A 27,370-nucleotide genomic window follows, 5' to 3' on the forward strand; every position below is an offset into this window, starting at 1 on the left:
CGCGAAGAAACGATTAATTAAAATACATAATCGTCGTTCGAACCACAGCACTTGGTGAATATTTTGAATTTCAAGCTAAAATTTCTACAGTATACTTCCAACATATTCTCCCTGAAAAATATACATATACACGGTTCGCAAGCTAGGATTATTTAAAAATATTGAAAGATACATTTTTGGTGCCTTTTCAAACTTTTTTTTTGTAAATTGTGATGTTTTTTTCCGCTTTCTTTCATGCATAAAAAAAACGGTGCGAAGAATAACAATTACCCTAGTTTGCCAACTGTAGAAATATGTTTTGAATAAGTCGTGAAAATTTGAAAAATTTTCGTTGGGCTACGGTAGTGCCCGATTTTCAACATGTGGTTTCGGAAAAACGCGTTTAAAAATTAAAATGTAGTTATTAACCATAAACTCTTCACTGACCATTAATCTGCCATACCTAGTCCATAAACTTTTGGTTTCTTACAAAAACACATTTAAGCCTTCGCCTTAATTCTTTGAGCGTCATTTGACTGTCGTAGGGACCGGTGAATTCGCGCTTCATTTCGCGCAATCACCATACATACGACGGTTGGGTAGTTTCTGAGTATGGCTCTTTAAAATTAGTGATCGCTTTCCGATCTTTGTACCCTTCTCTAAAGTTGATGTCGAAACTGGACTAGCTTCGAAGAGTACTAATCGGGTCCCTTCATTTGATAAATAAATTGACACCCGTCTTTTGCATAGGTTTAACACAAAACCTTAATAGAAACTGCGTCAATGTACAGATGCTGAGTTTGGCTCGGATTTGGGATTGTAGGGGTAGTCTTTTGAAGAGAAACAAGGTCCTTACCGAGTAACATAACTTTTATTGTAGTTCAAATTAGAAATAATATATAAACAAAATTAATTTTCATAAGAATATTAGGGAAGAATCATTTGAGGAGAGTAACAAGGTTAAAAATTATTTGTTTTTGTTTCGTTTTCATGAAATTGTCATTTCAACATTATTGATTACATCTAATTTGGATTAGAAACTAAAAATTACGAACTGTATACAGTAAAAGCATACTTAAGACATTTTGAGAAATGAATGAAGTTCGCAGTACCTAATTACAAAGTTAAGACCAACAAACATTATTTTTAGAAGGAACAAACTGCATACACAACTGAACAAACATCTAATCGAATATCAACCTCATCACTATAAATAACGTTTGCCTTGCTGATTAAAGAATACAATAAACATGTTTTTAAAAAATTAATACAATTAACAAGAAATGTAACATATACACATAATTTATATAAATATTCGTCAGACAACAAGCGTGTGGTCGTCCAAGGTCAACTCTCTACGTTTCTTAATCGTCGATTTTTTTGTAAAATTTTGCTCTCAATTTATTACTTTCTTTGCTTGTAAAATATATTAATTGGTATCTTTAAGTAGCACTTCTCATTCATTGTTCTCCTTGTAACCTCCAAGTAAAAAGTAGTAAAATATTCTCTGTGATCTCTATATAACGTCTCATGGTAGATTTAGCATTTCAAATAAGGATATTGATATAGTACATTTTCATAGTTGCTCATTTACTTGCTTTCTCCACGTCTACTCGCTAGAATTTGTTTTCATCTATTCAAAATTTATTCTCAATAATTCAAAGGATCTCTAAGCTTGGATTGAATCGTTGAATTCGTCGTCGTAATAATCTTCTGGCGCCAGGACGTCTCTGATACGTGTGATACTTGCATATTACATCATCCTCTGCTTGGCGCACTCGGGGCAAATGATATCGGGTCCGTCCGTGATGAAACCGCGTCCAACCAAGGATGTTTTACAACTGGCACAAATGAAGCAGTCGTGATGCCAATGGCGATCCTCGAACGAGATGAATCGGGTGCCACCAATACCTAGAGGGGCGGAGAGTAAAGATTATTAGGGCGAAATAAACATGTTGGCAATGCAGGGTTCGAGTAAAGGTTATTATTCAATTTGTCGCTTAGTTTTGCATATTTTTTATACGACGAGAATGTTTGCTAAGCGTCGCAGACCCGCTAGAATGTAAACTCCAAAATAAATACTGCATCGTGCGAAATGCGAATGTTACGCGAACTTGGCGTGTTTTTTTTGTTATTTTGAGTAAGATAAGTAAATGCTTTTACCTATCGAGCGTTGGACTATCGGAACGGTAAACTGTCCCAATGTGTGTACCAATTAAACACCTTCTCATCAAAGAGAACTAGCCTGAAACCGATTGACACATTCGATTTTTAATTTAAAGAACATCTCTCATCAGGTCCCTTCATCGGTCGAGATCAATCTTCTTCGTCGCTGCATCTATCATCATCTTTCTAAAAATGTTTTCCGGAGAAAGCTTTCCTGAATAAATTTATTCACGAATCTCATTCCATCTTCTACAAGAAAAGAAGATGGCATACACCACCTTCTGCGTAGCATATAAAGGATCATGCCTTCCCAATTTTGTGCAAGGAAGACGTAAGACCTTCATACGCGCTTAGAAATTGCCGATGGCCTGCGCAGTCCATCCGCCTCTTAGCTCGTTTTCCCAAGGGAGTTGCCGCTCATTCAGTGTACTTTGCCACGTCAGCTTAGTGAACCGCAACCACGACCTTACAGTATCCACCGCGGTAGTCCATATACATTGCCATTCACCTCGCCGACTAGCTTCTACTTTTATTTATCGCGCTGTGCAGTCTCTTTTTAACTAATCTATACTTTTGACGGTTTGGTGTATGTCACTTGCCAAACGCCAGAGTTTGTAACAGGCCTTTCACCGATCGGAAATTTACACCGCCCATAAATACATAGAAGGCCTGTGCCTGGTCTGTGACAAGACTGACGTTTTCAGGCTTATATCTGAATTTACGAAAGGGTTAGCTAGAGTAAGGGGGCTCTGTCTCTTCGAAGAGCTATCGACGAATCTCTCAATATTCACTTTGGCGACGTTTTACGTACAGGGAGCGCGCCGGCCTGGTGCACGCCAAGGGATAACGTCAAGCACTTCAAAAACGATGTATTGACGGTTCCTTGCCGAGATGCTTTTCAGAGATAATCGCCTCTCCACCCATGATACCAGTGAGGCTAGTTTTCACCGCCTTTCGAGCATGCGTTTCCCTCCGGGGTTTAGATTCCATTGGAAATAAAGTCACTTCCAACCAGAAGAGACAGTGTCCTCCCAAGCATCAGGCTAGTGTTAAAAATTCGGCATCGAGTCATTCCCTGGTGGATAGACACTGAAAATAGTTACCTTTAAATATCGCATCTAAACATAGTCATCGCCTCCGACTTGGGCCCACAAAGACAGAACTGCGGGTTAAGAAGAACTCTAAAGCCTTCTATTCCTGGAAGAGGACCTTTGCAAAGAAATAGGGACTCCGGCCGAAGATGGTCCTCTAGAAATACACCGCTGTGATACGTCCCATTCTAATGCACGATTCTACTCTATGGTGGCAGTTCTGAACAAAAGATTCAATATAATGAAGCTTAATAGGATTAAAAAACCGCGTATGCAGGTGTTACCGGGGCTCTACAGTTCTGTCTGGCTTATGCTATCAACCTAGACATCCACATTAAATACGTTCCAGCGTACAGTACAGTCAGATTACGTGGACAGCGAAGCCCTATTAACATAGCAACATCCTCAGGAACTCTGGGCATTCCCCACGAACTACGCCCCACGCACGAGAAACTTTGGGCTGCGGAGTTTCCACCCAGCGCAAAATGGAAGACCGGCGCGGTGTCGCAAGGATATGAGACAGTATTCTTCACCGATGGATAAAAGATGGTTAGTGGAGTCGGTACGGGAGTTTTCTCGGATAGACACAATGGAGGATTTGGCCGCCCTATAACAAATGCATACAAGGACCATGTAGCCAGACTCGGCATAGCCTACAATTCGCATTGCAGAGGCTGCGGAGAAGGGGGCAGCATTTCCTTTGCGATTGCCCAGTTCTAGTTAGAAAAAGGCTACGGACACTAGGTAAGCCATTCTTTCTTCTTTCTTTGGGCGGAAAGGCAGACAGCAGCAGATGTCATGGGGAAATAGTTTAGAACACACAATGAGGGTGACCAGCGTATTGTCGACCTTGTCCTTGTCTTCCTACATTTAATAGCGAGAACAGTAATAGACAAATCGATTCATCATCATCATCATCAACGGCGCAACAACCGGTATCCGGTCTAGGCCTGCCTTAATAAAGAACTCCAGACATCCCGGCTTTGCGCCGAAGTCCACCAATTCGATATCCCTAAAAGCTGTCTGGCGTCCTGACCCACGCCATCGCTCCATCTTAGGCAGGGTCTGCCTCGTCTTCTTTTTCTACCATAGATATTGCCCTTATAGACTTTCCGGGTGGGATCATCCTCATCCATACGGATTAAGTGACCCGCCCACCGTAACCTATTGAGCCGGATTTTATCCACAACCGGACGGTCATGGTATCGGTCATAGATTTCGTCATTGTGTAGGCTACGGAATCGTCCATCCTCATGTAGGGGGTCAAAAATTCTTCGGAGGATTCTTCTCTCGAACGCGGCCAAGAGTTCGCAATTTTTCTTGCTAAGAACCCAAGTTTCCGAGGAATACATGAGGACTGGCAAGATCATAGTCTTGTACAGTAAGAGCTTTGACCCTATGGTGAGACGTTTCGAGCGGAACAGTCTTTGTAAGCTGAAATAGGCTCTGTTGGCTGACAACAACCGTGCGTGGATTTCATCATCGTAGTTGTTATCGGTTGTGATTTTCGACCTTAGATAGGAGAAATTGTCAACGGTCTCAAAGTTGTATTCTCTTATCCTTATTCTTGTTCGTGTTTGTGTTTGACCAGTGCGGTTTGATGTTGTTGGTTGATTCGTCTTCGGTGCTGACGTTCCCACCATATATTTTGTCTTGCCTTCATTGATGTACAGCCCAAGATCTCGCGCCGCCAGCTCGATCTGAATGAAGGCAGTTTGTACAGCTCGGGTGGTTCTTCCCATGATGTCGATATCGTCAGCATAGGCCAGTAGTTGGGTGGGCTTGAAGAGGATCGTACCTCTTGCATTTACCTCGGCATCACGGATCACTTTCTCGAGGGTCAGGTTAAAGAGGACGCATGATAGCGCATCCCCTTGTCGTAGACCGTTGTTGATGTCGAATGGTCTTGAGAGTGATCCTGCTGCTTTTATCTGGCCTCGCACATTGGTCAGGGTCAGCCTAGTCAGTCTTATTAATTTCGTCGGGATATCGAATTCTCTCATGGCCGTGTACAGTTTTACCCTGGCTATGCTATCATAGGCGGCTTTAAAGTCGATGAACAGATGGTGTAACTGTTGTCCATATTCCAACAGTTTTTCCATCGCTTGCCGCAGAGAGAAAATCTGATCTGTTGCTGATTTGCCTGGAGTGAAGCCTCTTTGGTATGGGCCAGACAAATCGATTATATTCTATAAAACGCCGTTATTTTCTCATCATCACTGACAGCAAAGCTGTTTCCTATGATATCATCGCATTAGTTGCTTTCTTGCAACTGGACTGCACTGGAAATTAAATGGTTTTACGAGAAAACAAGAAGAAACATGGAATCAAACTAGCACGATCAATGGCCTGCAACCCTTAGGGTCACCAAGCGCTCCATCAACCCAGATTGGTTTCGGAGTGACGAAATAGAAACGATGGCCCTTGAGAAAAAGCCACTCACCAATTGGCAAATTTACAAATTCTGGGAAGCGAAGAGCTGAGACCCAACAGTGAATTCTTTATTCGTATTATTGAGAATGGTAGCACACTCTCTGACAGGCAAGAAAATACGACGATTCCAATATGGAAAAGGAAATTAGCATTCGATTCAGTTGTTATCCCATACAATTAATATTTTGGAACGCGCAATCGATATGGAGTTGCAACGATCCTGAAAAAATTGCGAGGCGTTTTCGATGGCATGTAAATCACACTGAAAGAAACGCCATTGCCAAGATTGGTCTGAACAAGAAATCCAATGGGAAAGGACCAAAATGCTGACTGAAACAACCGTGATTTGATTCGCTAGATGATGATTTAGAAGCATCTGGACTTTACCCAGATCAGGCCGATGACCGAGAAAAATGGCGCAATCGATCGAAACCGGCTGGCCTCGTAGCTAAAAGAGATAAAGGCTGAAAAAGAGGTAACAGAAGTTTCACAAACAAAGGATCGACATTTTCTCTTTAGCCTGACATAAGGATCTAAAATATGATTGATGTAATCCTATCTTGGCAACAAAGGATTTTTCCGATGTAAAATTTTGAAGTAAGTTACAAGTGAGAGGTGCCAAGTGTTGAGTAATTCATCTATACCGGGCATAGTGGGTCAATCATTTCTATGGCGCTTCAGCTCCTTCAGAGGCTAATGTTTTAAAAAATTTGAGTATTTTTTGTTGTATAATCATCATTAATGACCACATTCATACCTACATTAACACACAATTCTTGGGGGATAAATGCCGATTTGTAATATCTAAATTACCTGTAATCGGTTTGGCACACGAGGTGCATCTCTTCGCGAAAAGTTCTCCAAAGCAATCGGCACAATATGGCTTGTCGTCGCGACTAGTGAATCGTTGTCCCGCTAAAGTACAGGCACAATTGGTGCAAGTGAAGCATTCACGATGCCATGGCTCATTCTTGTAGGTGACTCCGCCACTCGTAATAATCTGAAATGGAACATTCCGTGCATAACTCTCCTCTGGCGAAGATACCTTCGAGTTTCGCGATAGTTACCTTGTTGCACTTAATGCAGCGCGTTGCAAACTTCTCCTCGTAGCATCCGGCGCAGTAAATCTCTTGCTCGCGGGGGATGAAGGACTTGGTGCCGATTGGCGTCTTGCATACGCAGCAGCAGAAGCACTTCTCGTGCCATTGCCTTGTCTTGTATTCCATCTTCTTTGTGCCTGCAAGTGAATTAAGAACAGATATTCCGTGAGAAACGTGACATAATAAATTTGAATGCGATACAGTATGAGGACTAAATGCCGTGGATAGAAAACGCTTTCTCGTCAAACGACCCTTGAATTGAGGGAGCATTCTCTCGATGATGTTTTATCATTTTCTTTCCACTTAAATCGGTTTCGCTGATTAGCTGAAGGAAATGAGAATTGGCAGGAGTTCATTTAGCGATTCCCCGACGAGCAGGGAATCGCTCAAAATGAACAGCAGATCTAAGCGGGTGATAGCATGCTAGAAAAGACAAACAGCCAAAGCGCATTAGTAACAGTTGAAGCTTTCAGTTAAATGACGCGGAAACATGCAAACTCAACCCCCATACACCCCCACGTCGATCAATTTGCAGACGACTCGCGATAACGGCGATGGCAGTGCTGGCCAGGGCAGGTGTACGGGGTGAAAAGGATTTCAGGTGTGCTCGACTGGTAAATGACATTGCACTACTAACATACTTCATAATAGCTATCGATTGCGTCGCGGTGGATTCTTCGTTAATACTTTCCCTCCCTCGGCTGGAATTCTTAATGGAGTTCGCGTTTCCGATAATGCTCATACTTTGTAGTAGAAGACGTGAATGACTTCAGTCTCGTCAAGAGCAGGCAATGCCATTAAAAGCCTATTTAGGAGACACTTTCTGCTGAAGGGATAAATATAGAAAAATGTATTTGTAAATAGTTCTGAATGAAAGGTCCTCCCCTGCCAATACAGTGAAATATGTTGCTGATAGGCACGCTAGCCCGAAGAACTGCCTTTTAATGGAACGAAGAAGCAACCGAATCGCAAATGAATTACATATGCATGTCCCGCAATGGAATCAAATTAATTTTCATATGAAGTTAATATGGCATGCGACGGATACTTTCGCGAACATACACACACACGGATTATAAGGAGCTCTCGAAACTTCTCTCCTAATTTATTCATGGCTTCCTAATAGAGTTGTCAATTTACATAGGAGCATACGCTATAAATTAAATTTATTACTTGCTGACATTTAATGGGAACTATATCGAGGGTGAAATATGCTTCAACAAAACAGTAAACTAGCATCCATAACAGCGAAAATAAATGAGCCAAATAAAAAGTTGTATAGTTGCTTCCTTACAAGCTGTTCTTATACTTAAGGACGTTCTTTCTGGTGGAATGGCCATTAAGCCAATCTAAACAGCGCTCAAAGCATATATAATATATGACTTCCTTGAACTTCGTGGATTAATATTTACATTGAATATTAACGTTTATAAAGGTTTTATAACGACAGGAACTTTTTCCTCTTCGCTAATTCTTTAAGTGATTAGTAAAGTCAATGGATGTCAAAGTGCTGGTATCGGCTTTTATGATCTAGCGGACTTTATTATTCAAGACAATACAATTTGGGAAACACCCAAAGATTTCAAATCGGAAAATGTATACGCAAATCCAACAATCCCACCCATAGAAATAAAACTGCTAAAAAACCACAAAGCAAAATTAATGGAAGAAACTCGTGACTACGATGATCGTATCGTTCAACCTCCTTTCATCCAAGAATCTCGGACATTGGAACGTAACATGCCCCCGCCGTCTCTTTTTGTTCGTCTTTTGACGCCTAGATTTTATATAGGTGCACCGTTGTGATTTTTTCAAATTTTTCGGTTGGATAGGTTCTGAGAAGGAGACTTGTTCACTTTTCGGGGCATACATTTTGAGCCCCACCCTTCGGGGGACTGGTCAATGCTAAACGATCCAAAAATTTCTAAGGAACAGTGTCAGGTGGGAATTAGAACTCACCCTCTTCTGGTCCACAGTGGTGTGTAATGCTCCTGCTCAGACAGAAGTCGTACATATTTCACGATGGATTTCGCCACCCGCGTTATAAGCAGCCTGAGACTGTAATTTTGACGCTCCGAAATTGGGTATCATGGGCCAGAGATGAACTAATCTTTACTGCATTTTACCTGAGAAAAGTTCTAGTGAACTTTGAAGACTTCATGATCACCGTCCTGGATTTTCACAGTACTATTTTTCCTGTGATTGACAAAAAGGACCGCTTAGTCGGACAGCTGTGGTTGGTTTAACCATTCGCAACCATGATTCGACAGCATGAATGGATCCATTTCCATAAAGTTCCTTGAGGTGCTTCATAACTATCACCATCACCAGGTCGTCCGCAGAACTAATCAGTGTTGCCTTCTCTGGTACGCCAAGCACCGCATCATACATTAGGTTCCATAGCAGGGGTCTCGATGTGGAACCTTGGGGAACATCTACTGTTACAATGTATTCTTTAGCCCCATGATCCAACTCGTAGCAGAGTAGCCTCTTCGAGAGGCAGCTCTCATTTGACCTAGCTAAATAACCAGGGACACCCAATTTAGATAAGGTCCCCATAATCAAATCCCAGTTGGCGAAATGACATCTAACATCGCCACCGCATAGCACTTGCCAATAGCCAATGTTTCTCGAGCCAAATTCACGACTATTACTGTCGTATCGACCGTAGATCAAGCTCACTGAAACCCATACTGCTACTCAAATGGACCACGCCAGCTCGAAGAACAGAAGTAGCCTGTTTCGGTTATGACAATTTCCATCTTGACCTGAAGGTTAAAGTGGATATGAAGACTTGGGCCATGCACTTTTCGTGTGCCCGAGGTATGGTAGCGAGGGGGAGGAGATCATTTCGACTAGGGGTAATCACGGTATTAAGTTGCATTGTCAATCGTGTTCAGGAAGAACTTCAAAGGATAAATTGCCTCTGAACACGCAGTAGGGAGGAAACGATTGTGACTTAGTCCAGGTATTAAAGCTGATCACGTTTTGTTATTCGGTTGATTGTTATTCGGTTGATTACTCCGTTCGTAATTAGTAAAAAAGTGAATATCACTGAAAAATGGACTCGTTCAATTTAACGACGGATAACGGTACTTAGAAACATGCGATCGCAGTGTCATGTGTTGCAGCACCGAATGTTTGCATAGTGTTCGTGGTGCAGTGCGAAATAATTATACCAAACAAAGGGTAAATGTTGGATAAAATAATAATATTTTTGGCGTTTTTTATTAAAAGTTGGTGAGCAGGAAAAACTAAAAAGAGTTTTCTATTTCCTATTATTGTCAATAAAAAAAATTTCAGAAAAAAAAAACTTCCAATGCTGCGAGGTGCATTGTTAAGTATGGAACTGACCTGGTCGTGCATCAAAAATTGATGAGAGGGCGAGAAGACAAATGATAGATCTTAGTTTAAACAAAAAAAAAAATATTAAGTAATGGAAAAATCGTCAGTATTTAGTTTTGCTGCGATAATAAGAGATATTCAACAAATTTCAAGCAAAGCGGAGCACATTAAATTTGAAACGATTCGGAATACCGGAAGCTGGGCGCTTCAGGTATAAAGGTTTTGTGTCCATTTTATGTGAACAACTCTCTATGAATGTGTTTCATAAGAGTGCAAAATATTCCGTCATATATTGCCCAACCAATATGGCCAATAGGCATATGTCTATACATATTAAAGACATCAATATTGTGCACAAAATTGACTTAATGCACATTATTTTCTGCATGAAGGTGTACATACGTACACACACGTCCATCTTATTGAACACTACCTGCAAATTTCATTGGCATATACATATACACATACATGCTTTCTCCAGTAATTGATGCTGATATCCAAATAACTAAAAAACCTAAAAAATAAAAGCGAAAGTGTCTCCATGGGCTACGCCTTTCATATAAGTTCACTGTATACATATGATGATGACGTCATACACGCCATAGAATACAATAAATTTACATGAAATGGAATAATTTGACTTCCAATGACTTTGCTAGTAATAGTTGGATTGCGTCCAAACTTATTATTATATAATTATCAGCTACACTGTTACCACATTTTGTACTTCTATGATGAATTAAAAGGGGGTCTCGAGTAAATTTCTAAAACATGATAATATACTATTATTATCTTTATTCGTGCAGATATCGGAACGGGATGTATTTTGAGGCCTAGATTTCGTATAGATTCATTACTGTGATTTTTCGGTTGGGTAGGTTCTGAGAACGAGACCTGTTTCACTTTTTGGACCACACATTTTGACCCCTCACTCCCCTGTTTTATTTAATATCAGAAATAAGATCAGTTTAAGAAAGTACTAATGGAGCCCATTAATTTGATAACCCACATGATCATACTCTGTGAAAAAAAATTTACACGTCCCTTTCGCATGTATCGGGAGCACCCTTTTAAAGAAAAAAGTGTTAAGTGGATGCGGACTTAGGAAGCCCTCGATTCTTAAACAAAATTTCGGTCGGCTTAGGTATAAAATTTTACAAGGCGGTTTTGTGTTCAATACAATTCATACACGTGTCGTGTTTTTGAATTAATAAAAGGGAACAAATACTAACTTGTACTTCGGTCACGATGCTCCCAGGGCAGAGGTCAGGCAACGTCGGATGAAACCGCGAGTCATACCCCCCTTCAAATTAAACATAAAATGGCGCCGCTCGCTGCATGTAAAGGGACACGAAGACTACATTTTCTCACCACATTTCGTGATAATCGGTTTAGCCGTTTCCGAGTAAATCGGCTGTAACTGACAAACACGGCTTGTTTTTTTATTTATATTTTTGGTTGTCGTAAATTATTATTATATTTTAATGAAGTGAGTATTTATTATTTAATGATTAATGCTCCCATTGCATAAACAACAAACAAAAGGAAAGTGAATTAAATGGTTTTGTATTAAATTGAATTTGTTACTGCCCGGTATGGAACCGAAAAATCTGAAAAAAAAAATTATGGTGGTCCATGCATATGCCGTATAGGCCTCAACATATCCTGCGTTATGATATCTACTTAAATAAAGTTAATAATAGTATATTTTTATATTTTGTAAATTTACTTCGAACGCCAAAGTTTGGTGGAAATCGTATTATTTTTAACGAAGTTATAGTAGGACCCTTTCTACGTCAAATAATTGTTCCCTAAGGGATAAAATATTAATATCACATTGAACTGGAGGGAATATCGGACATATTCAACGCATATACACTACGAGGTACGTATAAATGGACCAATCTTGTATCCAAATATGCTTATATAAAAAAATCCATAAAATCGTTAACACTTGAAGCGCTGAGCTTCCGGTTTCCACATACAGTGCCCCACAAAAAATTGTTGGCACTCACCACTTTTGATTCCACCTTTTTAATTACCTCTAGACAACATTTAGTCACGCCTAATGATGTCTGCTTTGGGATTTAAAGTTAGGTATTGGTGTTGTCAGTTTGCTTGGAGATTTGGAAGGGGAGAGAGTGAAACCCATAATTTTGTGTGAAAAAAATGCCAGGAAGGAAAAGGTTGTGTAGAGGAAAAGGACCGTATTTTGGTTTTGCGAAAACGGGGTGATCGCTGAGGCAAGTACTAGAATTTTTTTTTAAAAGTATGCCAGAGATGGCCGTCTGGGCCGAAAACAACGGAGCGGGAGGAAGTAGGCGATTACTCCCCAGCCCAGGCGGTCATTAGAGCGAGCATCCTTGCGAGATAGTTTTGCAACTGCTCCTCAATTACGTACTGAATTGCTGGAAGGGGAAAATGTGTCAGTCAGTGTGAGACCGGTGCAGCGACGATCGAATGAATTAAGAATCAGAGTTCGAAGACCAGCAAAAAAACCGATTTTAACGAAGGCTATGCTCGAAAAAAGGCTGAATTGGGCATGGGATCGACGTGACTGGACTGTGAACGATAGAAGGGGAGCTGTGTTCTCTGATGAGTCGAAATTCAATTTGCTGGGATCAGACAGTCCGTCCCCAGTGCGAAGAAGAACAGGAGGGAGATTTGACCATTCTCCCTCAGTAATGATGTGGGAATGCATAACATCCAAAGGAATTGGTAGTTTTTCGTTTCTAAGCGGTGCTGTCCACGCAGAAAAATATAAAAAAATTATTGAAGATTGCGCTGTTCAGACGGTATGAGCACTGCATGAGCACTTTGGTGAAGTAATGTTTCAGGACGATTCGGCACCATGTAATAGAGCTCGTACTGAAAGTAAACAAAATTTTTCCCGTGTCAAAGTTTTTATCTGTTTTACCCTCAATACGGTTCCTATTCACAGGTAACATCTTGGAAAGAGAAGCTTGGCATACAGTCGCTGCCATGGTCAGGAAACAGCCCAGATTTGAACCCCATAGAGAATTTATGGGCGCTCATGAAGGGGCAACAAAGACCGAGAAGGAACAAAGCAAACCTAGAAAAACATTTAGAAAAGATATGACTTAATGAAATTCCGGATGATTTTATTGAACATTTATACCAATCGATGCCCACGCGAGTTGCAAAGTGATTAGGGCGAAAGGCGGTCATACGAAATACTAAAGACCGCTTTAAAAGGAATAGTTTAACAAATCGTTTGTATATATGTTTTCTTGTACTCCACTATTAACACACAAATCTTTGACGAACGTTACTTTTCCCTCAAAGCTTCAACTTTCCTTTCCACCATATTCTTCGAATAGAACTTCTGCTGGTGTAAATAACAAGAACTTCACATGCAATCACATGAAGCACAACCTTATCCTCCAGCTTCATGGTAAACCCGAAAACCCCCTTTTGAACTTGGATTTTCTTTCACACTCACAGTGCGAACATTTTTTTGTCGGGCACTTTACATGCGATTATATTATCTTTCGGGAGCCAGATGCTCTGTTCACCCTTCTTCGAAGCTTGATTGTATTGTCTGCCCTTAATTAAAAAACTATCTTTTTTCATAGTAGATTACTCTAGGAAAGAGCCTCGACTAAATAAGGAAATAAATATTTCAGATAAATTTTAATACTAGAAAGACATGAATGAGATATTATTTTTCTCACATTATTGAGGCTAACGCCTTTGTTGAATATCTTATTCAACGGGCGTTCTCACTGGAATTCAGATCAAGTATTACTTCAAGTATTTCCACTACTTTACATATTTTTTGTTTTCATGGATATTGGCTAAGCTCTGCAATGAAAGTTGAGCTACATACATAGAGGCAGAAAGATATTTGCAACCAAATCTGAGCTTATAATTCATTTATGGGTGGCTTCGGAGATACCATAATTCTCAAGTAAGGAGGATTATTCACTCTACTCTGTAAAAACCAATAATTATCGTACAATCGTATCGGTGAACACTAAAATTTGTAACGAATGAATTCGAAGATTAAAAACAATTTGTCTTTTAGAAATCACGGATGGATGAATGAATTCGAAGATTAAAAACAATTTGTCTTTTAGAAATCACGGAGGCGTTGGCGTCCAATTACGGGACAGTAATAAACACTTGAAATTGTTAATTGGGTGGGAAATTGCCGGAGAAGAGCTAGTCTTGCCATTTGCGTTCCTCAACAATAGTTGACTTATCAACTTTTTACTATTCGGGGAATGCGCAACAATGCCAGTGATGTGATTGTCAGATACACAAACATGTTAACATATCAATTAAAAGTGACATCACTTCTATTCGTAATTTTGAAATTTACGAAATATTAGATATTTTATTGAATTTCCACCTTTACGAATTACAGTGAAGCTTTTGTGTTGAGCCTACGCGCCAATTTTGCCCAAGAACAATGAGATAATAGTTTGAGACCGGCCATTATAATTTACGCGAGGATGCTGAGTTCTGTGGGTGCCCGAGACAAAATGCATTAATTTCTGTTTGTTATCATTGACATAACAAATAAATTTATTTTCAAAGTTGGAAGCAGCCTTGGTTGGCATTTGCGTTTGGAATCACGCGAAAAATAACGTGCTTCGTAATTCTAGACGCAATTCATGCTTTTATGGACTTTCCTGAGGAACATTGGTTAGTGTTACGACTTCCCTGGGTAATTCTATTTAGATATTGATTTATAACTTGAGAAAAGTGTAGGCGTGTCCCTTCCCTAATAACATTTGCAAACCAAATACGAGGCTCAATTGCCCGTTTAACTTTATCAAATCGAAGACATCTAGGGAAGCATCGGGCTGGGAAGCTTCGGGTGTTTGCTTTGCAAAGGCTTGCGACATTCAAACCTAAATTGTAGAATTTGCTTTGATGACAAATTTTTTCAGCGTATAATGAACTGAAAAATTTCACTCCATGTATGAATTTCTTGGCGATACGGTGATGCTTCTCGAATAAACTAGTCCAAGTTTACTGAATCCAAATAGAGCGTTCCCCTCGCCTGTAGTAATCATAACTTAAGCTCACCCAATAAAACAATCAATAAAATTTTCAATTTATTTCACTTGAGGCTGACTCGCGACTTGTAAACAGATAAAGCAGCCGCAACCCTGGGCTCAGAAAAATTTGCTTAGCCTCCACACTCTCCCATTCAGCAAATATGGGTAAAACTATGGAAACCTGATCTCGGCAGCATCATCTTATTCATCGATTGTATGTAGTAAAATAATATTTGCACATTTTTTATTTATACTCTAAGATTTCTTAGTTCTCCTCGCTATTTATGAAGACCACTTCATTTCTCGCAAGTACGAAATGGATTTAAAATCTACTTATCATCACTTCACCCGGTTCGTCTGACATCACGAGATAATTTTAAGATTTGGTCTCCGCAGGCATCTCAATGGCAGTAATTCATGGCGGTAGACGGAGCGTATTCAATAGGTCTGTGATATGAGTGGAAATTATTATTGATTGATCTCGTCACAGAAACGATGAACAATTAAGCTGACAGAGTTGACAGAACTTTTCCATGTAGAATGGCCAGCTTGGAAGGTCAAGGTTGGGAAAATCGAATAAAATTATAGGTTTGCTTGCGTAATTTACGATCTGCAAATTGCTCCATGTTTAGCGATTATATCGTGTTCAATATTATTGCAATTATCAGTCACAAATGGTTTCCATCTTTCTTTTTTTCTAAAATAATCATTTGGAATAAGTGTACGCTTCCTGGTGCGAAAATTCTTTTTTTTTGTAAACTGTTACCAACTTCTAAATAATTTGATTTACGCTCAATATAATTCGTAGTCATGTCATGTTCTACGAATCATGTAATCGAGCCTTTAACATCTACGAACCGCTTCGATCACGCTGCTCCCAGAGCGGAGGTGAGGCAGCGTCTGACGTGTTGCTTCTGCCCTCATCTCCTTGATGACGCGACACGCTTCAATACAAAATAGAGATGAAATCCAACTGAATTGCTTGGAAGCAAAGGTGAAGCTGGACGCTTCGGGTATAAAGGTTTTGTGTTCATTTTTTGTGAGAAATTTGTTATGCACGTTTTTCCATTCGTACATAGCTAAAAATTGAAAGTGTTCCTTGATATATAAAATTCCGCCGTTCATATGTTCGTTCGTTCACAAACTTTCCAAAATTGTGTATTATATTATTACTTATAACAGTGCCATTTTGTATTGCTAGGTTGTGCTGGAAGGAGGTTTTCGGGTAAATTCGTAAAGTATAGTATTATGCTATTATTAACTTTATTTGAGCAGGTATCGGAATTGGACGTCTTTTGAGGCCTAGATTTTATATAGATGCACCGTTGTGATTTTTTTCAGATTTTTCGGTTGGATAGGTTCTGAGAACAAGACCTGCTGCACCTTTTCGAGGCATACATTTTGAGCCCTCACTCCCCTATATTATGTCTCACCCAATATCAGAAATAAGACCAGTTTTGGAAAGTAATTATCAAGCCCTTTCATTTGATGCCCCACATGATCATATTCAGTGAAAAAAATTTTAACACCTTGGGGTTGACAGGGCGAGAAGGCAAATATTTTCTGAACCTAACGAACAAGGTGGTACTATTCACCTAAGAGATCTTTTGTAGGACATACAATACGGGGTCACGAAATCCGACTCTACATAAGCTCTTCATCCATCTGTCCATCCCCTGATTATTCCATAGTTTAAGCCTCATATTATATTTATTTATTTTTATATTCAGAATAAATCGGCAACTTCTTTATTCTTTAAAATATTAAAAAATGTATTTTAAATAAATAAAAAGAAGAACTTTTAAAGACATCGCTCTCATCATATATTAACAGCGGCTACCAATATTTTGTCACGATTGTGTGTAACAACAGAGTTGTTAATGAATAAGAAGAGCGCCCACTAGGTGGATTTTTATCTATCATGACCTTTCCCCTTTAGTTTCCCGACTTGTTTTGTGATACAAATACAGTACCTCGAAATTAAAACCAAAACGTTTTGGCCAATTCTATTCCAATTCCAATTCAAATTAATTTCACATTAGATTAATTATACATATCCATTTATTGGAAAAATTTATAGCGTATAAAATAATGAGAAAAATAAATTGCAAAAATTAGAAAGGAATTTTTGCAGGCAAGCTTTGACTCCAACATTTTGTATGATGGATTAATAGTTTTGCTTAGTCCAGCGCATAAAAGCTCATGAGGAATAGATGCGCTGAAACGATACGTCCTGCCGGGGAGTCAACGCAGTGAATCATGTCAAGTAGGTTGTGGATGCTTGTGGATTGACGAGTATTGCTCCTTAAAAGGCTTCATGGAAAAAATGCCTTTGATTCCGTAAGATTGCAGATATGCTAGGTACACTACAAATTACAAAGAATAATTTCATCTACAAGGCCATCTCTTGGGAATATTGAAGGATTAGCTGTGAGACCGCTGTCTTAAGGATAAGACGTTGTAGGGACAGAGAAACATAGGGATTACGTCGTAACAGGCATCCACCTTAGGGATAGACCTCTGAAATGAATCTTAAGATAGTCAGCTAAAACTGAACGTGCCAGAAGTGTCGTGCGTGGTCGGTTTTCGCACCCACAGTTGATGCACTTCAGTCTTACGTAGGAAGAAACCGAAGTCGTCATCTAGGCAAAAGAAAGAATCTCGATCCTGCTCGGCTCGAAGATGAACTTTTTCGAGCAAATCGAAGCACAGCTAGAGAGCAGATGAACTGGACGACTTATCGGCAATTTAGGTCTCTAGCTGATCCGAAAGTATGGTGAGGATTGTTTCCTTACTCAGCTTCTGAGCGGGCAAAGACATTTTCATTGCTATCTGTAGAAGATAGGAAAGGCACGATGATGACTGTGTGCTCTGCAATGGGGTGGGGCAAACGACGTCGATTGCAAATTTTTCTAGTGAAAGAAGATATGGGATTCGTCAGCAACTTTATGCAGATATGGGGAGCTCTCTTTGGACAACATTGTAAAAGAAAATTGTATCTTTGGATGGAAAATATTTTGGTATCCGTAGTGTTGTAGCTCTTCACTAGATGGTGCTGCAATGAATCCATCCTTCAACCAGTCGTCATGACAAATAATGACTGTGGCTGATGAGAAGTTAAATTCTGAAAATTTTCGAAAATGCCACCAAAAAATCTGACATTTTAAGATCAAGCAGGCATACGCGGCAACTGTCACCCAGTAGAGCTGCTGAAATAACTGGAAAACTAAACTCACGACTAGCAATAGAACCAATCACAGCCTATAGTTTAAGAGCTATTGAAACATGAGAAGAATAAGTCCTACCCCGAAAATATGACCGAATCAGAGCTTTTATTTCAAAAGCTGATGAAATATCGGAAAAGCAAGATGCATCATTTGACAACATGCGAGCTTAAACTTGGAACATGGTGTACGAATTACAAATCTTCTACTAGCTGCTGCAATTTCCGAAGAGCAAGACACACAACGTGAAGATGAACGCTCACGGCAGACTCGAACAAGATTGAAAATCGATCTCAATAAAGCAGCATTCATTTACAATGAAGAGATCATCGAAATGGCTTCATTGATTTAATGCCATATTGAGTTTACAGTGCTTCAGTAAGAAATGCCTGACGTGTGTTGTTCCACTTCTAACTCACATTGTTGAAGTTACTCAGAAATCGTCACAACATAATCGGAAATACAAATCATGCTTTGAAATGTCATCGCTTGGAACGACTAATATTGTAAAATATATGTTAGTAATTTTGCAATCCACATTTGAGTTGCAAGGACACGAAGGCCCAGGGCGTTTCATATAAGTGCCTGTCGTGTACACATAACCGCAACAAAGGGGTACAGCGCCCGAGTGGTACAGCGCAATTCCACAGTAGAGTTCACAAGGAGTTCTGCTCGCGATTACCAAAAGTAATCGGGCCAGGAGCAAATCCCCAAAGAATTATATTGGAGCAATACTTCAGACGGCCATCCCGGGTCCGATGGTATGCGATAACCTTCGGTAAGCTTCCTGGCAAGAGCCCCAGTGTAAATTTGGGTCTGATCCTCTTCTTCGAGTACGTGAGAACGAAGTGCAAGGACAAGTGTATCATCTGATTTGTTTTCTTTTTCCAGTACACGAAGAAAATTCGCCATTTTTTGAATATACCTAGACAGAATAGAGTGTGCCAGTTTCAGCTAATATCATATAAACCGAATTTCTAAACTCAGAAATTACAACCACTTATTTAACTTCAGAGCGGCAAATGTAAACAAATAGTTTGCTCTAATTTCCAAGCTTCTCTTATTTCTGCGAGTTCTAATTTTCGACAGGCTACTGCATTTACTAAAAGATACTGTTGACGATCTCCAACCATGTGAAGCCGATTATGTTCAATTTGCAAATCGACGAATCGAAAAATGAGCCTACGGTCCTTCAGCATTTACAGAATTGTGGGAACGAGCTAATTACAATGTTTTTTAACGCCTGAGTCAGAATTGAAGACGAAATGTAAACTGAATTAAATGGCAAAGTGGTAATCCTTCAAAATAAATAATAAATAAGAATAACGCAGTGCATTAATTTTGTCTATGAGACATACCTAGAGGGTTTTCAGCCGTACATTTCCTGCTAACACAGTGAATCCTTTGCAACTAAGACGTCTCCACTTCATTCCTAGTCTAATATACTGGCAAATGTTACCAGTAATACTCAAGCTATTCCTTAATCACCGGGAACGTTTAATCTCTCATCTCTACCCGCTCTTTGCTGTTCATGGTGCTAACCTGACGACTCTCTCCAACCCAAGCTTCGTCCGATGTTATCCATGAGGGACAATTCTCAGTTTCAATATCAATACATTTAATAATGTTGTGCAAGTCATAATCTTACAGCAGCAGGACAAAACAAAGACGAAAACAAACATCCATGAGCAGGCGAGATTCCAACCCGCGATAACGTGATCGAGAGGCTGACGCTCAATCAGCCCAATCAGCCCTCTCGATCTTGGTCTTCAGAACTTATCTGAGCGTTAGTATTCTTCATCTCGTTGCGCTTGATCTTACGTGACTTAGCATACGAGACTCAGCATCCAGCTCTAGAATTCGATACTCAAATCGATGTGCTCTTACCTAATTTGGTTCACCACTAAGATCTATAGGAAAACTGAAACTGTCTGAAACTCGCAGCAATGTCTAGATGTTGAGCTGACTCCACTCCTTACAAAGCTGACTGGGCTTGTTTCAAATGCCCGCTCCACTCTGAAAGTAGTTGAATTCGAAAAGAAATATCTGAACAGTATCGAAGTTGCACTGGAGCATCGACATCTTTCTGGTCACATATTCGTAACTCCCGCAACCCCGCCCAGCCCTCTCCTAATCTCATCAAATTTAGGGACCCCTCTTCAACTATCTTAATATTCACTTTGCAATTTCAGTTGCCACTGCGTATCTTCGCCATCCTTAGCTTTTCTTTAATCGAGCCTCCTATTAACATTTTGCTGACAATGTCGGACCCTACCCAAATGGCCATTCAAATCTTTTCCTGCTAAATATTGAAAATCACATCTCTTCACCTCTCAGCATAAGTTTTAACAAGAGCCTCGAAGGGAATAATTCTCCTAGCATTTGGAAAGAAGTACTCATTATTCCCATACACAAGAGCTGCGATACTACTTTCACTGAAAATCACCGTTATCTCACAACTCTCGTCTTGTTTCAAAATCGTTGAGGTGACTGGATCACTATATAGCTAAAGGCTAACACGACATTATAAAATCTCAACCTGTAACCAATCTATTTGACTTGATCAACTTTAGCCACAAAATTGATATCTAAATTCTTGGAGGGAAGCGCACGTTATCTACACCGATTTTCAGAATGGTTACAGACTTTTGTTCAAAATCCCTTTACTCAATATTCCCCTATCATATGTTATTTGACTCGCCTCCTTTTGATGATTTCGCGTCCCGATTTTTCGCTTCTCCCTCTGGTGCATCACATGGCTTTATTCTAGGACCATTATTACTTTTATTTTTCATGATTTTTTCTTTCTTCTAATTTGCCTTTCTTGCATGATCATTGATGGCTTGACTCGCTTGAGTCTTCATTCACTAATTTTTTCTACTCTGCTGGCGGACTTCTGTAACCTATCTGAGGTCCACCGAGGATCTAGAGGTAACGTTTGACGGCTTCGTTTTGGTAGGTCTTTATTCGTTCAATATATATTGAATATAGTCTTACTAGGCTAAGATTCACTGAAGAAGACAACAACTGGTTCTCGAAGTATCGGTTCCTTATGAATAAAAAAGAAAATTTTGGCAACAAAGGAAAATTAGTTGATTTCTTCTTAATAACACTTGACATTAAACTCCAGTGGAGAGAACATATCCAGAACAAAAAATATGAATTAAATGTCAGGTGAGACTTTTAATTTAGATTTCTTGGTTCAGAAACACGCCAGCGTCTGCATTGCCATGAACAAGTTGAAGTACGAAATCTTTCAGGTAATTTGAATTTGGTTAGATGACTCAAGAGAGTTAAACGAAATGGCCCATATTACAGACAGGATTGAAAATGTCGTCCAATGTGAAGAAAGGAGAAGATTAGCTTTGGTGAAGAAACTATGATGACATCAGGCGAGGAAATTACCCCTATTGAACTTATTTCTGGTCTATTAGGGTAACCCCGGAATTGTGTGTGTCGCCAATAAATTGAAACAAACTGTAGTGAAAAATGTGATTATGCGATGGCCAAAAGCCGTCTTGAATGGCCGGAGATGACCAAGGGGGGAAAGCTATCTCATAAATGTAAAAAGATGGAGTTTTTGGGATAGCTCTCACCTTTCGGTCGTCTCCGGCCACTACAGGATGGACCATCGCTAATTCTATTTGATCATTACAAAACCTTCACTAGCGACCAGGAGCAGGAGCCCACTGAAAGTCCAGATCATTTTCGATTCATTGATTCAATTTGTAAATAATAAATTCAAAGAAGCAACCGACAACGACATGGTTGATATTTACTACATCGGTCTTCAAGGATTTAAGAAAAACACAACAGCAGATAAATATCATAAAGGAGATGCAAGGAACACCAGTGCTCCATACAAAACCAAACAAAGGTAATTCAATAGTGATAGTGGAGAAACGGACTACGACACGACAATGTCGGAAAAGCTTTCGACGGGAGGATATTTTGAATCGAGAAAAGATCCTTCGTCGAATTCCATTAAAAGGATAGAAAAATCCTTAAGTGAGTACCGTCAGATTAACTAAAAATGTCCAATCCGGACTGCCGTGGGGAATATAAATTTAGGGATTCGAAAATTGTTAAATGAGTAGAGGGATTCTCTTCGATATCTATAAAAAACTCATCCACCCACAAAAGACGTTTCTGAAAAGCTCAAACCATTCTTATCTGGAAAAAAAGGCACCCCAAGGTTTAAAGGCTAGAAATAAATAAAAAGAGAAGCACATCTCCGAAATCGATGGTAGCATGACATATCAAAGAAGAAGTATATATTATAATATTTCACGAGACAATATGTTTGATTAGGAAATGGTGTTACAGCGGAAACTAAACGGATAAGAGAGGCTGGCGATCTTACGTGAAAAAGAGAAAAAAGATATAAATCAGTCCACGAGTAATATGCAATCGAAGTTGCACGGAGATTTGGCAAATAGTCACCTGGCAGCTACCTAACCTTAAGCATTCAACAACAAGGGTATATATGAAGAATGAATCCCATCTTGACTTGGAAAAAACGGTGGATTGAATGAATAAGTAAGATATGACTTAGATTGAAGTGACGGGACTGTCCATAGGGTTATGTTACAATATTGAAAAGTTTGGTGCACATTGAAAGGACAATAATAGGGTTCCAATAATGGGGAATCAGAAGCGGACAGTGTTAATCAAATACAGATAACAGCGATGCCTGCAAGAGTGAGTGTTTCGTGCCCATATTTCGAAGCAGCCACACTTACTCAGCTGGGCGACCCTTAAAAATAATAGCTTGAATAAGATATTTACATCAACCATAGGCTCATGTCTATTCAGAGAGTAGTTATCCCTTTTCGGATTAGACATAGGTTACTGTAAGAGCTCGACAATTTGGCTAGTCATTTTTGAAACACGGATTTGACAGTTTGACGGCAGTGTTACGAGGAAATAGTGTCAAGCTTCGAAAATATCACGATACGAACCATCAAAGCAACATTTGCTGGAAGTGTTACTATAGAGAAGAATGCTACTGGAAGACATCATTTACTCTCAGAAGATTATAGGCACGTTCCATTGTTTAGAAGGTTTCAAATGTGGTTCCCGCGATTTAATAGTGGTGATTTTAACATGAAAAATAAAGGACGTCCTGTACAGCCGAAAAGTTGCAATAAAGAATTGGAGGCGTTACTTGTGGAAGTCTCCAGACAAACTTTAGAAGAACTTTGTATTCCCCAAGTCTTACATTTATTAAGCATGATCCGAAAATGAAGAAATTGGGTACAGTATGAATTGAAGTCAAGAGACGTGAAAAGGCGATTACTTACTTCTGAACTGCAGAACAACGTTTTTGCATGGAATTGTTACTGGCGGTGAAATGGTGGGGTAAACCACCAGCATCGTCAGCGGACAAAATCGACAAAGTTTACCTTCAACATCATAACGCACAATCACATGCTGCACCAGTCAAAACATATTCGGAAACACCCACTGCATTCATTAGGCTTCATTCCTTCGATCGATGGCGCATCGCCTATCTAGATAGCATTTCTAGCCATATGAACAAAGGAAAAATTAGGTTGATTCAAGGATAACCTCAAAGGATCAACCCTCTTTCCCAACTAGCATCTGATCTAAGTGGTTTATTTACAATCATTTTTTTAAAAATAAAAGTTCAATTCATTAAGAAAATACGCAGTTTTTGAAACAGGAAAGGAACATAAAAGTGGGGCGATGGGGTATCGTGGGGCTACCTAAACATAATTAGATAATACTGATCACTTCTGATTAAAGATCGTTGTAGTTTTCTACTTTCATTAATAATATGCGCAATTTGAATAGTAAAATAAATCTGAATCTCGAACACAGTCAGTTTGGTTACGAACATATTATCGTAAAAAGGATTCGATGTAGTCTTCCATAAGAATTTTATTCAGAAATTGTTCTTGCCTATGTATTTACCGATCCTTTAGATTCATAAACCCTAAATTTTATCCTTTGCACATTGAGAAACATTAACTTCCGCTCAGTTTACCTGCAGATGTTTTTGTCGGGTCGCCGAGCATACAGTATGGTCCCAATGCACACCGGAAACTGCGATTTTCTTCCTTAGCGGACGCATTTGGCAGGAACATGCTGAGGACGGCGACATCTTCATTATTTTCGCGAGCTTTCCGGATCCGGTCAGCACCGACCGTTTTTGTCGTTAGATGCAATCGATTCATCTTGGATGACAGAATATCTGCTGCCATCGCTTGCACTCCCGAATAATTCACTGGATTTTTTCTAGTACCACTAACTTATTACACTGATCACACTTGCTTTCGCCGACGTTGCTGGAAGGATACGCGGGATCACTCCTGTAATGGACACTACTTTCTCAACACCTGTTGCACGGACGTCGCACGACGATTTTCTTACGCGATTTCTGACTAAATAAGAATGACATAAGATAGGCATGAAATCACAGTTTCATATCGAGTTCAGCCTACACATGGTGTAGCCAAAAACACAATCGATTGAGCAGAGCGAGTGGTGGCAGTGTGGCGAGTTCTGGGTCTTGAGACGGTAACGAAGTGGCTAGAGAGTACTTTTTGGCTACAGCATGTCGTTTTCCGCTGGGCCTCACGAAGATGCTGGGGCCAATTGGTCGCTAATTGGCTCAAAGCTGACCAGCAAGGAAGATGCATTCGCGGGGGTCACGATCTGGCCGCAGTCGCTCTAGTGAAGCTCGCACTTGACCGCCATTCTTAACTGGGATTCCAGGTGAAGTGCACCTGAGTGCTTGTCCAAGAACGAATCTCGAACGAGATGCTGGAAACTAGAGTGCCCACGTACGAGTACTAGATTTTGATGCCTTTTGTCTGCTGCGTGCGCAAGATCAATAGGACTCCGCGGACGAGGAAATATTGTGCTCATTAGCTCAGAAGCGATCTCAATCATGAGCGGGGTCAATGTGTTTTCAAAGTCGTTGCACGTAGACCTGCAATGCAGAACGTTCAGCAGCGCAAAAGCTCGATAAGATAAAATTCAGTTTGGGACTATTTTTGAGTGAGTCACGATCAAGGACAACTGCTGGGTCTTGGTTTTGGGGGAGAGAAGAAGTATGTTACTCGTAACAATCGTCACGAGTTGACATGAAACGTGAAAACCATTATCAGATGAAGACTAAGTGAATGTTCGTCAAACACTTCGTCTTGTGAGGGATCGGATACCGGTCTAACCATCTTCACGTCGAAAGTAGCTGACCTCACCTCTCATCTAAGCTACCGATATTTGGTGTGCTGGAACAGTCGCACTAATAATAATCGACTAATTGTTAATGATAATGAGCTGCTTTCCGCTAGCTCCATTCTGCAGCCAAGACAAAGTTCTTCGTTGACATGAATCAATTAACCTCAACGTCTACTCAATGCTAAGTATCGCATTTCTCCAGTGGTAATGATTTAATGAGGGCAGAAAAACGTAATTAATCGGATTCATTGGATTAATGAATGTTACACGAAATGGAAATGCCCGTTAAGATGGTGCAGGGTTCTGTGGTTACCAGCCTGGGTGTATGTGAGTGATCTCGAGCCGCACGCCTGCGTAGGATGGGGCTGAGTGCCCTATATTTGTCTGAGGCCCGATCACATTTCGATCTTTACTACCGAACATACTGAGCCCACGTACGTTTGCTCCACATGTCCCAGCTAGTCAGCGACACATTGATTCTACTTATTCATTTTTGGGTCAAAATATTCAATACTTTGACTGTTGGGCATTTTCACTATTCAAAGATATGTTTAGTGACACGTTTGAAACGAGGAGAAGTCGATGAGGAGATTATGACTCGTTTTTTCACCTCTATCCTCGAATGTTTGGATAAGATTAAGGTGATTAAGTATAAGTTGGCGAAATGTAGTTTTAAACAGACTTAACTAAGCTGTGCATTAAAAGTTTCTCTTAGGATGGTATTGGGGCTATAGAGGAACATGATTAATTGTTGACTGCATTAGTGATTTTATTTTTATTCATCCAGATGATTACTGCTTTCAGCTGCTGTTTTTTTAACAATTTGGCAATAGGCAATTGCATCTAGAAAATTGAACATATGAAAGCAGTATAGCTTAATAGCTTGACCAAAGGCGATTCAAAATCTATTTGAAAATCGAGATTAGCCACTACCGTCTAAATCATCATCTTTAACGACACAACAGCGGGTGTCCGGTCAGTCTACGTTAATAAGGGAGCTCTGACCACTCCGGTTTGCAATGGGATCGGCAAGTTCAATATCCCTAGCCACTGTTTGGCATCCTGGCCTACTCCACAGATATTACCGGAATAACTAGATAGAAAAATATACCGTGACTGGATCGTCTTCACACATACGGATTAAGTGACCAGTTCACCTATTGAGTCTGATTTTATCCACGTATATATAAATTTCTTTGTTATATACCCACATCTTTGTTTAAAGGGTTTTATTTGCATCTCTTCTTGTTTCTCATGTGCAAAATATGCATCTGCACTTTGCTACGTTTATTTATTTATGTACATAAACAAAGGAAATTACGGAGAAAAAAATAAAGTTATTACAGTGTGGTCGCTACTTGTTTCTTAAACAAATCAAATGAAAATGACAAAGGACCAAGGACGAATGCTACGCTAAGATCCTCTTAACTGAAAGAGGTTGGCCCTCCAAGTAATAAACAGGTATCGGGAAAGAAGGTTTCGAGGAAAAAACTGACGTCAAATATTTACTAACATCCAATGCCAACTTATTTTGTGGACACTAACGAGAGGGTATTCGGGTACACGACGGTTTCATTTATACATAGCTCTTAGTGAACTTTGAACGTACCCGATATTCAATTCGATATGATACTAACATTTCATCTCTTAGGGAGTACTAATTTGACCCAAAAGAGGCAACTTTGACCAACTGTAACTTTGCCAATAATAGTAGGATGCCCACCAAACTTTCTAGTAGACTGATCGATATTAATGCGATGAATCTAGGATGAACTTAAGGGGGTTTTAAAAAT

At 39.8% G+C, this 27,370-nt stretch overlaps 1 protein-coding gene across 5 annotated transcripts in view; it reads right to left on the bottom strand.

Annotated features, from left to right (window-relative positions):
• Positions 1–831: 831 nt before the first annotated feature.
• The window catches only part of LOC119647447 (four and a half LIM domains protein 2), a 258,080-nt gene continuing 231,541 nt past the window's right edge, over positions 832–27,370 (bottom strand). For 3 of the 5 annotated variants that reach the window (XM_038048373.1, XM_038048374.1, XM_038048372.1), the window contains 3 exons: positions 6,737–6,906; positions 6,483–6,669; positions 832–1,890 (listed from right to left, as the gene is read on the bottom strand). In XM_038048373.1, the coding sequence (XP_037904301.1) occupies positions 1,733–1,890; positions 6,483–6,669; positions 6,737–6,906 (515 nt within the window). In that variant the 3' untranslated portion in view covers positions 832–1,732. Of the gene's footprint in view, positions 1,891–6,482; positions 6,670–6,736; positions 6,907–24,378; positions 24,776–27,370 lie in introns of all 5 variants that reach the window. The other 2 variants (XM_038048375.1, XM_038048376.1) reach the window with 2 other exon arrangements.

Source organism: Hermetia illucens, chromosome 2, assembly GCF_905115235.1.
Source record: "Hermetia illucens chromosome 2, iHerIll2.2.curated.20191125, whole genome shotgun sequence".
In the NCBI taxonomy this organism is placed as follows: Eukaryota; Metazoa; Arthropoda; class Insecta; order Diptera; family Stratiomyidae; genus Hermetia; species Hermetia illucens.